Here is a 12,271-nt window from a genome sequence, read left to right as displayed (position 1 = left end):
TAACATTTCCGTAAAAAAATAAAAAATAAAAAAATAAAAAGCATTCTGTGTTCTACATATAATAATACAGAAAACTAAAACATTGGCCAATCATGGATGTATAGACTGCAATTAGTTTCTGAAGTCTTTAAGACTATCCACCAAGATTTATTCATGGTCTATGGCTTTTTTGTTCAGTATTTTCTCAATACGATATGCACTCTTTAATTCTTTAAAAACATTTTTTTAAAATTTAAATTCAATTAGCCAACACAGAGTACATACTTAGTTTCAGATGTAGTGTGCATTGGCACCTGTTAATTCTTATAGCAATTACTAATTTAAGCAAACGTTAATCAGCAAATAACCTTTGATTCGGAGATCTAGTATTAATAGTTAGAATGAAAAAATAAATGCTTTAAACAGAAATACATTTAAATCATATTTATTTTTTCTATTAATATAAAAATATTTTAAAACACTTTTAAGATATTTGACAAGCTGCAGAACAGAAAAGGCCTGTCTAGCAAAATGTTCTCAAGGAAGCCTGAGGGGTCCAGTAAACAGTGCAGCAATCCCAGCCTGTGGCTGCAGGTACATATTCTTGTTTTGTAGGCACACTGATTCAAAACAGTATTAGGAAAAGATGTGCTTCAAAGAACAAAATAAAGATAAAGCACTGAGCACCTTTTACAATGCTGTAATAAAATATTCATTAATTCCTCTGTGTGAAAATTTGGGAAAAGATAGAAAGTAAAACTGGACATAAAAGGAGTTAAAATGGTGTTTATAAAGTAAGTTTTCTCTGACTCATGAAAAAACGGATTACAAATCCTCTAAGACAATGTGAAAGTTCATAGGTTTTATATCTGCCAGTGTCATCACCTGCTATGGCAGCTTCTTAGTTGTTGACTGAGATTTTGTATTACAGACTGACACGTGGTATTATACTGACATTGATCTCTTCTCTTGGAGTATGGTGCTGTCATTGGTATACCATGAAGTACTATCACACACAAATTATAACCACACTTCATTATGAACAGAAATTACAAAAGCACATTTTGCCAAACTGATTTTTGAATCTTCTAAATTGTGTTTGTTCACTCACCTGTCAATTTGAAAAACACGGTAATTTGCAGAGGACTTTTTTGTTATTAATGTTAGTAATGTTATAATTGAATTCAAAAGCAATTATTTTTTAAGAATGAGACTTAGAGCAGCAAAGCTTAGCATCAGCCAAAATCTACTGGCATACCACAGGCAAAAGGCCAACTCTACAGTAATACATAAAGGTTACTTTAAAAAAAAATAAAGGTTACTTTATGAAAAACCCAAATAAAAATTACTCTCAAAATATTTTGTCCATTAGAATTAGTTTACAAACAGAAATTTAAATTAAATGAGAAGACTCTAGGCCTCTGGGATAGGATCTTACAACTAGAAGACAGGAAATGTTAACACTGATTTTTGTGATGTTGCAAGTTTAACCAGTGACTTAAAGAATTCTGTCAAAACATGTGATAAAAGGTATGGGGGTAACAGATACTGAGTCTACAATTAAAAAATTATCCTTTAAAAATTCTTCCCTTGAATGAAACACAAATACCAAGCATTTTCTACCTTTCTGTCTCTAGAAATTCCAATGGGAATCCAGAAATGGAAAAAAAAAATTAAAAAAAAAAAAGGAGTGAAGGGACAACATGCATCTGCTGGTATATGATGGACACCCTGGAGACAGCACTAAGACGATGGTATGGGTGCACTCTGAAGGAGAATGGCAAACACTGGCCAGCACTGTTTCCACTAAAGCTTCAGGAAGTAACAGATCCTGACCATTTTCCTAGTGTTAGCATTTAGTAGTTAGAACTACTTGTAAAACCAGTGCTGAGAGTTGATAAATATTTATGGTGCCACCTGGTGATTTCCTTCAAGTTTCTCCATCACGGATTTTGGATGTGATCGGTCCGCCCCCAAGGGAGCACATCCTCCTTTGCATGTGTGGGGAATTGCACAGTTAACAGGTGCTCTGAAACATCAGTGAGAAGAGCTGCCAGCTAAAGGAAGAAAATGCAAGTGGAGAAAGTTTACTAAGCTTTTCGACAGATACAACCACTATTTCACATGTACAAAACCTAAAGAAAATGGAGGCTCCTTTATTCCAGACAACCTGTAAATTCAGAATTCCACATACAATTTTCTTTTTTAGGAGCAGAATATGGCTGTATATCAATATCCATTTTCTTACTGAATCCTTGATAAGAGTTTAGTTTAAAAGGCAAATGAGAAACAGGATCCAGATGTTGAATGATGGCTTCAGCAGCATCATATGAGGTGGCTTTTGGGTTTGCCATAGAGTTCAAGTTTCTTTGTCGTGAGTAGGTGTGCCAGGCCATTGAGCAACATTAGAACGATGGTCATGGACATGACAATCACATAGTGGCTAATGCTACAGAAGGAGAAAAGGAAACATGTTACAAGCAGAGAGAACACATATGGGAAAGAACATAAAATCCCTCTAAATAATGTTTCTAAATATACCATAAAATATATAGAATTACAAAAGCTATCAATGATTTTCTTAAAAGTTTATTTATTTATTATTTTAGTAATCTCTACACCCAACAGGGGGCTTGAATGCACTATCCTGAGACCAGGAGTCCCATGCTCTTCCGACTAAGCCAGCCAGGCATCCCATCAAAGATTTTGAAATACATATCAAATGTTAAAAAAACAAATTTGTTATAGAAGTAGTGATGAACATAAATAATATTTTGAGAAATCTCCAACAACTGTAATGTTATAAAAATGTCTGGTATTGGCAGTGCCTGTGTCTTTGTCATCAATAAAAGTATTGTCCCCAGGTTAAGTATTCTGATGTTTTAGAGCACGCTATCCTGTGCTTTGACACAGGAAGTACAGTTAGAAGTTGACACAGTTAGAAGTACTTTAACAAAACTACCAACCACAGATACACACGTTACCCAAATTTAAATTCAAGGAAGTAGAAGTTTTATAGTCAAGAAATCTAAACAAAGGAAAAAGGATACATTTCTTCATTAATCTCCAAGTCAAAGCTACTGTCTCCCAGATTTTGCTCTTTTAGAGCTTTTATCACTTTTAATACTCCAAATTATTTAAAACACCCTTAACATTTTAAACTACTTTAATATAAATAATAAATATTAAATATAACTTGATTTCTTAACAAGATAAGCTTCATGAAGGGCACCTGAGTGGCTCAGTTGGTTGAGAGTCTGTCTTCAGCTTGGGTCATGATCCCAGAGTCCCGGGATCAAGCCCGAGTCAGGCTTCCTACTCAACGGGGAGTCTGCTTCTCCCTCCTTGTGCCTGTCTGCGCACACTCTTTCTCTTACTTGCTCTCAAATAAATAAAACCTTTTTTTTAAAAAAGATAAGTTTCATAAAATCAGTAGGTAGGTGGCTATCTTCAAATTTAGTGGAAGTCTATAAAAGGTATTTCACAGATCACTTATCTCCTTACAGTGGCCTGAAATCACAAACTTTGGGCTCATTTAAGCTAACATTATTGGCAGGAAATACTTGTGAAGCTCATCATCTTTAAGCAGTGGAGCCATAGGGCATTCAGCTTGTGATCTCTTCCATCAATCAAGTCTTGGTATCATCTCAGCATAGCAGAGTTAAAAGAGCATCTAATTTCAACTTGAAATGAGTTTAGCTGTTCCCACTCTCTCCCTTAACTATTTTGACATCACTTAAATTAGGAATTCTCAAGGTGTACATGTGATGGTAGAGGGACAGGGTCTCTGTGTGGAGAGGCATATAGAGGCACAAAGAAGGCCTGCCTGTACAAGGGGTGATAAAAGGTTGACTACACTTTTAAATCAGGGTAATGGGCAGTAGAAACAGGCCATATCTGTTGGATGCACTGGAGAAGAAAAAGTTTGAGAATCATTGATTTTAATAAAGCTTAGTATTCACTGTAAGAGTAAAGATATTTTATGGTACTTATTAATTACATTTAGGAGGACATTAAAATAGTATTGAACATAATGAGAAGTTATCATTATATTCAGAGAGAAATGATACTTTAGTTGTCATTTGTATTTTAATAAGGTATGACAATAATGCATATGGGAACAGAGTCCAAATGAACACTACTATCAAATCAAACCAATCAAACTGATGATGCTGACTCTATTCACCTCATACCAAATACACTTAGAACATAAATTTTATAGTTATGAAGATTACCTCAAAGGAAATGCAGTTTAAGAACTGCACTAGTTTAAAAAATGCACTTCTTTCAGGATGCAATATAAAAGGCAGTACTCTGTAAAGTTTACAACCTGCTATGAATGAAGATACAGTATAAAAGATCAAAAGGAGAAAATACTAAATTGTAGCTCTGTCAGCCCAACTCAGTTTTATGACCTGGACAGGATATTTTTCACATGGCTGTTATAAGAACATCTGATGACATAAGGTTCTCCAGAAAACCACTGAGCTGATAGCTGCAGGCTCAGTTGATTATACAGACTGGAGTATATTCCTTTAAGAGTCTCAATTTAGTTCTGGTAAAATCTGCTCTGAAGATATATTTCTAAACATATTGGACTATACCCATAAACAGAAATAGTCTCATAACCTAATAATATATATAATCTTCATTTTTAAGAAACTATTACTTATTTGTTAACCTGAAACTAATAGCTTAGGAATCTCTCAAACCCATTTTGAAAACCCACTGCAATCACCATGATGACATTATGACCATTATAGATACTTGCAGACTATATTCATGGGGTTTGGTGAGCTCCCACTCCTCTCTGGAATTCTGGGACACATTCTCACCATTTCTGTATTCATAAAGCAATCAAGTAGTAAGGACAGAAGGACAACGTTCTACTCCTGTGTATAATAAGCATGTTACGGCTAACGTTATTAACTATATTACTAATAAAAATGAGTTTAGAAATAAAATTTGTCACAAAGGGAAACCACTACAGGAGCAAAATGCAAATAACTATGGATTCCATTAAGGAAACTCTGTCAATAGGTTTAATAACATCTGCAACATGACAAGAAACATGTCAGCGTTTCTTATATACATTCATACAGGAATAATTAGAAACCCAAAACTTAAAAGCAACATTCTCACAAAGAGAATGCAGAAAAAAGTACAATGGTGAAGTTTTGATATGTGAACCCTATTATATGGTGCTTTAGCTTTGAATCTTGAAGCATATTTTCTAGCCATTATCCAAGCCTTTTCCTGGCAATAAATTAGACGCGGACGAAGGTGCATGAACCACTCCTGCCCCTCAGACCTATACCACATGGCTCACTGAGGGATCTCTACTGCACAGGATACAAAGAAAAGATTATAGAATTCTAACTTATTGATAGGAGCAGCAGCAAATCAAAAACAGCCCCCTGCAGCCTAAATCTGGGCAATTAGATTTAGAAAGCCTAATTTCTCTAACTCAGATTTCATTTATTTCACCATCCCAACCCTCTCCATCACCCCCTCCACTCTGCAATTATTTTCCTTTGTTAAGAGGGCATTTTATGGACATTATAATGGAAGACAAAGAGTAAGGCAAGGAGGTATTTCTGCTGGGGTGACCAGGAGAATATGCGGGGAATTTATGTTCATTGCCTTCAGCCTGATGAACCGAACCTGAGCTCTGAAGTCCCCTATTACACCTGTCTTCGAGAAGGCTCTCAGAGCAAGTGTCCCATTTCACTAACAGGAGTTAAGTCTGTGAGGGCAAAGCACTGACACTGAGATGAACTGTGGTTTAAACTAACTTATTAACTGGCTATGCCCCATCACCTTTCCAACCCCTCTGGATTTTGTGGGGGTAATGAGTATACCAGGACAACAGACACAAACCAGGACTGTTCCAGGTAAACCTGCACATGTAGTCACTCTGTGTGTAGGGCAGCTCCCATTACAAACAAATACTATTACCACAAAATATTTGTACAGCATAGTTTTTACCCTGTATGCATTAATCAATCATATAATTTTAAATAAGTATCATCAATAAATTATAGTATTGAAACATACAGTTAATATCCTTTTCTCACGGCTAGTACTGCAGAGCAGGGGTCAGTCATCAAAGCATTCTTGACCTGCAAGTGCTAATGCACCGTTTTGTTCCCCTTGGTTTGAATGATGCTCAATGTTTGTCTTATGCATTTATAGTCTCTCTTTCTGCAATTATTTTGTGCTCTGATGAATACTTTATTCCCATGATGGTTATGCAAAGGAATGTAAGAAATAGGCCTGAAGGTACCAGGCCAGTGCCAGGAAGAATGTCATGCTAGATGTTAAATACACGTTTTGCAATGGCTCAAAGCCTCTTTTAAAAAAGATCAAGTGAGCACAGGCAACAAAAATAAAAATAAATAAATTGGACTACATAAAAATTAAAAACTGTTGTGCATCAAAGGATACAATCAACTATGGCTCATCGTTCTGGCTCATTGCCTCCTAATCAATATTTCTTTCTCCTTTAAGTCCTATATATATATACTTTAAGATTTTATTTATTTTATTTGAGAGAGAGAGAGAGTGAGCACTTGAGTTGAGGGAGAAGCAGATGGAAAGGGAGAGGCCAACTTCCCGTTGAACAGGATGCAGGTTTGGGGCTTGGTCCCAGGGATCATGACCTGAGCTGAAGGCAGATGCTTAACTGACTGTGCCACCCAGGGTCCCTTAAGTCCTATATTATTAAAACTTTGCAGTGAATGGTTCCTTTGGAACAATCACAAACAGGATGAGACACAAAGCCACTTTTAAGAAAGAGTTTATTAGAGTTACAAAACAAAAACTTTGGGAAATTCCCTGTAAGTAGAAGTGAGAAGCAATGGGAATTCTAATAGCCTTGACTACTGAAGTGCTGCCCTCTGGACCTGCCCAACCATTTACTAGTCTGTGACATAAGCAAGTCACAATTTCCTTAGGGCCATAGTGTCCTTATCTCGAAAATGAGGACAATAACTATATCTACTGTGAAGAATATCTACTTTATAGCGTTGTGATAAAGATCACATGAAATAATGTGTTGGAAGATATTTAAACACTGTAGCACAACACAAATGTTGGTCATTTGTGGCAGAGGTGTGACTGGGGGCAATCCTTTGACTGCCATCTGAACCTCCTACTCAAGTTTGAGCTTCTACCTTATTTTGCCTTTACCTAATGTAAGCAGATTCCCTGGTCTTGAACTGCCTTCATCATGTCTTATAGAACTCCTATCTCAAATAACCAATTGCTGGGCATGTGAACTCTGTGTTGCAATGCACAGCCTTGCTCTGACCTTGTGGGTAAATCTCTGCCTCTACTCTACTCTGTAAATAAGCTTAATCCACCTAGGCCCCAGAATTAATATATCTAGGGACATTCACTCTCCCACCTCCTTCCAATATCATTTACTCATGCTCATGAGTAAAATGAAATGACAAAATCTCAGAGAGGTGAGTGTATTCCATGTGGTTATTGCTGGTATTTCTCCTTTCCTTTCTAATTAAGCTTAGAAGAGTAGTCTATACTTAAAACTCTATTTCCTGACCTCTCATTTCATTTATTCATTTCCCTTTAATTTTTATCAGTCATACATGCAGTACTAAAAACATAAAATAGTGGAGAAAGATTTATAATGTAAGGTTTATAATGAAAATTGAGAATCCTCATTCCTCCTTACCCACTTCTCAGGACACTTCTGAGTACCTCCTCTGGCCACTTTTCTTTTTTTTTTTCCTCTAAGATTTTATTTATTTATTCATGAGAGACACAGAGAGAGGGGGGCACAAACACAGGCAGAGGGAGAAGCAGGCTCCATGCAGGAAGCCTGACATGGGACTCGATCCCGGGTCTGCAGGATCACACCCCGGGCTGCAGGTGGCGCTAAACTGCTGTGCCACCAGGGCTGCCTTGGCCACTTCTTTTTTTAGATCTTCTGGTAGTTACCTCCTTACCATGAATTAGTATCTTTATGTTGCTATTTATTGATACATCAATTTAAAACATTATATATTAAGTCCTTTCTAGGAAAGAGGAGAATTGAGCCTACTTACACTATGCTCTACTCATTTCACTTTTAGGTATTTTTTCTTCTACTAGTTTTTCTTCTATTTTTTCCGTATGAGTTGTCTTTGAAGGACAATTTATATGTAAGAAAATGGAACTATTTTAAGTGTCCAGTTAGATGCATACTGACACATGGTATGCCATGTAACCATCATCACTGTTAAGATAGAAAACATTTCTATCACCCCAAGAGTTTCCACATTCCCTTGTACAGTCAAGCTCATCCTAACCCTCAGTACTAGAGATGGAGGATGATGACATTGCACAATAGTGTGAATGTACTTAATGTACTGAACTGTACACACATAAAAATACTACATTTTATGAGAATATGTTCCAAACAAAATTCTGGCTTATGTCTAAAACGAAAAAAAACTTAAACTTTGGAGAGAGTAAGGAGAGGTATGTCAAACACAAGAAACACTATGAAGGATAAAAAATAGAACTATAGAATAACATCAATGCTAATAGCTGCTTTTACTGAAGCTTCTTAGATGCCAGGCACAGTGCTAAATGCCCTATGTGGACTCATCCATTCAGACGACTACATGAGACAAGGGAGAGATTAGAGAGATTAAGTTATTAGCTGATGGTCTTGCAGCTGAAAGGTAGCAGCAACTGTTTAAGCCCAGGTTGCTCTGGTCTAAAGCTCATGTTCTAACCCACTATTTTGTCTGGACACTTCGGCATCAGAGGGCTGGAGAAAGAGAGACATCAAAACTTCCCTTAAGCATTCAAGCTTAAGAGTAATGATAACAAAATGATCTAGGGACACCTTTTATATGCCTGGCACATATGGAATGAAGAAGATTCAAATTAGATGAGGCAGGGAGGCAAAGCTGTATATATATATATAAGAAAGTAGGACCAGGAGTGAGCTGCCTAAGAGGTAGGAACAGAGGACAGAATAGACTCTAAAAGAGTCTCATCCAAGTCTACACAATTCCCAGGACCATAAGTGAAATAAATATTGACTAAATGAAATAAAACCAGTCTATAAAAATGTATTCTTTCTCTGAATGCATTTGAAAACAAAAAAAGCAAAAAGATCAACTTTGCTTTCTTTCTCTAAAAAAAGAAATTTAACAGATTATGGCAATCATTCATATTCAAATCATAAAGAAAAAAACGACTTTTGGTCCAGATTATACTTTAACACCGTTGTAGGTCTCATGTGTTAAATGTTCTCATATTAAAGATTCTAAGAGGCAGATAATGATTATATGCAATTTAAGTTGCCATATAAAATCCATACTGTCACTGAGTGCTTCATTTTTCTAAAGAGACTGAAAGATTGTAAGAACAGATAACTCTAGGGCAGCCTCAGTGGCCCAGTGGTTTAGCACCGCATTCAGCCCAGGGTGTGATCCTGGAGACCCAGGATGGAGTCCCATGTTAGTCTCCCCATGTGGAGCCTGCTTCTCCCTCTGCCTGTGTTTCTGCCTCTCTCTCTCTCTCTCTTTCTGTCTCTCATGAATAAATAAATAACATCTTAAAAAAACAGATAAGTCTAAAAGTGACCGACTCTAAAAACCCAGATCAGATTCAAGCAAACTGTCCTATAGTCCTTTCCAGAGTTAGCATCTGTCCACACACTATCTCAAGAAAACATTTGGTAATGTGTTAATGCTAAGAATTGGAGAGACATGTCTCACTTCCAGAGGCTCAAAATAATTGGTACATGCTCTGTTTACCTCAAAAATCAAATTGGCATCTTCTACTAAGATACCAAAATTTTTTTTCACCGTACTTTTAAGAATTTCAATGTGAATATATACTGTACCTTGTTCCAATCTCAAGCCAGCTGCCATAATCCTTGACCAAGAAGAAAAAATGCTGTAAAATAAATACATGGCTCCATTAAAAAACAAAGGTATTTTGATTCAGATGAAAAACAATGTTATTTTAGGATTAAGAGTTTCAGATTTCTGACCTCTCATAATTACTATCTGACTAGAATCTGTAAGAATATGCCCTTTACAAAAATTTTTGCTTGGACTACATGAGCAATATCCTAAAAGCCACATGTAGCATTACCGTTCAATCAAATGAATACAAAAGTGACATTTATGAATAACTAAAAATAAAGATAACCAACTTAATTTTTTTTAAAGTATGCTGTAATGCAACATGGGGCTTGAACTCAAAACCCCAATATCAAAAGTCACAGGCTCTACTGACTAAGCTAACCAGGTGCCCCAAAGACAACCAATTTTAATAAAAGATACTAAATAATACCAAGACCTCAGTGAAAAAAAAGCCATATCATCCATTTATCAACAAATATCTACTGATAGCCTACTATGTGTGGTCAATTTCAGAAATATATTGGATATCTAGTTCAACAGAACACAAAAATGCTCTCATCTAAATCAAGTGACTAGGAATCTGACTGGGAAGTTACACTACTTGGGGTCTCTAATCGGTTCTAGCACACGATGTTATACATGAAGAATTAGCTCTACCCAAAAAGAAGTCTTGCCTTTGCCTTCAGTTACTTGGAGTGACTCCTAGGACCAAGAAATGTCATGCCCGATGGGAGTATTTTTGCCTTGGGGCCTTAGCCACTGGGCAGTCTAATAATGTGATTTATACTGTGGGCTTTGGGCCATGCGGTATCAGTTCCACCTTAGAAGGACTGAACATTAAAGGTCAGCCATGGGAACAAAATGTGATTGATCCTTATTAAAAAGTTGACACTGGGCTCTGGTGAGCCTCATTGGCATACTCCCTATGAACACCACACATTAATGCTGGAAGAGTAATGCTGACTTAGTAATTCTGACTCCACAGGAGAGGAGGACCAGAGCTCCACATCCGGACCCTTCCTAGACTCTGCCTTCTGAGGCTCCTCCCTTGGCTAACTTTAATCTGTATCCTTTCCTGTAATAAACCGTAACTGTGAATATGATGGTTTACAGTGAGTTTTGTCCTTCTAGTGAATTATCAAAGCTGAGGGCAGTTTTGAGAACCCCATGAACTTGAAGGTGTAAAATAGGTTCTTTTTCTTGACATACTACATACAAGAAGTCCACCTGCCTGCTCCTTACTCAGAGCTCAACTAGTAGAGCCATTAACTTAGTAACATCTTTCCACCTGAAAAGCTCCACTTCCCCTCTTTCCTTCCTTCCCTTCCTTTTCTCAATCTCAGAGAATGGTTAGAAAAATCAACATTTCAAGTAGGAAAATGATGTATTATCTAAATCAAAAGTTAGCTTTTTCTGTTAACTTTCTATGGAAGGCTCATTTCAGAACAATGCGCCGTAGAAGAGTAAGGTATAAAATGACAGGTTCAAATAAATCAAGTAAAGAGACTTTTGACATCTTCAAAAGAACACCATTTCTGCATAAGTCATATAAAAAGAAAGTAATTTTATATGTGTAAATTATGGCATCACTTATAACTTAATACCTAAAGATTTCACATGCAGAAATGCATTCAGATTTCTCTTGATTAAATTAAATCAGCACTTAGCTTCTCAATCTTTATACTAAATATCCAATAATGTCTTACCAAAGCCATAATGTCTGATATGATGAGAACCATGAGAAAAAGGCTGGAAAAAAATAAAGGAAGATTACACATAATAGAACAGGCGCATTTTTAAGGCACATTAAAATAAAAATGAGAATAATCAAATAATCCTCTATTAGTATTTTTGCTTCTGAGAAATACTACTTTAGACAAGAGCTCTTTTTGCATTATAATGAGCAACTAACTGTCCCAGAGTGATGGGCTGGAATTCAAAAATGCTATTTAACATTTTGAATATTTATTTTGATAGGAAAAGGACATGAATTATGATATTTATTTATTTATTTATTTATTTATTTATTTATTTATTTTGGAGGGAGCGAGGGAGAGAAGGAAGGGCAGAGGGAAATGGAGAGAATCCCAAGCAGGCTCCATGCTCAGCGCAGAGCTCATGTGGGGCTTGATTTCATGACTCTGAGATCATGACCTGAGTTGAAACCAAGAGTCAGATACTTAATCAACTGAGCCACCCAGGCTCCCAGAATTATGATTTTTAATTAAACTTTTTATTTGAGATAATCACATGTAATTATATAATATAGAGGGATCTCATGTACCCCTGGCCTAGTCTCCCTTAAGGTAATATCTTATAAAACTCTAGGACAATATCACAACCAGGTTATTGACACTGTTACTGTCAAGATAAAGAAGGTTTCCATTACTACAAGGATCCCT

The 12,271-nt window shown here is 36.4% G+C and overlaps 1 protein-coding gene across 6 annotated transcripts in view; it reads right to left on the bottom strand.

The window, feature by feature from the left end:
* Positions 1 to 408: 408 nt before the first annotated feature.
* Positions 409 to 12,271, bottom strand: part of LOC129514590 (GPI ethanolamine phosphate transferase 1) — a 109,863-nt gene continuing 98,000 nt past the window's right edge. For all 6 annotated transcript variants that reach the window (XM_055333300.1, XM_055333299.1, XM_055333304.1 and 3 more), the window contains 3 exons: positions 11,576 to 11,618; positions 9,845 to 9,897; positions 409 to 2,428 (listed from right to left, as the gene is read on the bottom strand). In XM_055333300.1, the coding sequence (XP_055189275.1) occupies positions 2,305 to 2,428; positions 9,845 to 9,897; positions 11,576 to 11,618 (220 nt within the window). In that variant the 3' untranslated portion in view covers positions 409 to 2,304. The remainder of the gene's footprint in view (positions 2,429 to 9,844; positions 9,898 to 11,575; positions 11,619 to 12,271) is intronic.

The sequence above is a fragment of the Nyctereutes procyonoides genome, unplaced genomic scaffold, assembly GCF_905146905.1.
Source record: "Nyctereutes procyonoides isolate TBG_1078 unplaced genomic scaffold, NYPRO_anot_genome, whole genome shotgun sequence".
Taxonomy (NCBI): domain Eukaryota; kingdom Metazoa; phylum Chordata; class Mammalia; order Carnivora; family Canidae; genus Nyctereutes; species Nyctereutes procyonoides.
The sequence above is the reverse complement of the archived record's forward strand: the minus strand, read 5'-3'. Positions and strand labels throughout refer to the sequence as shown.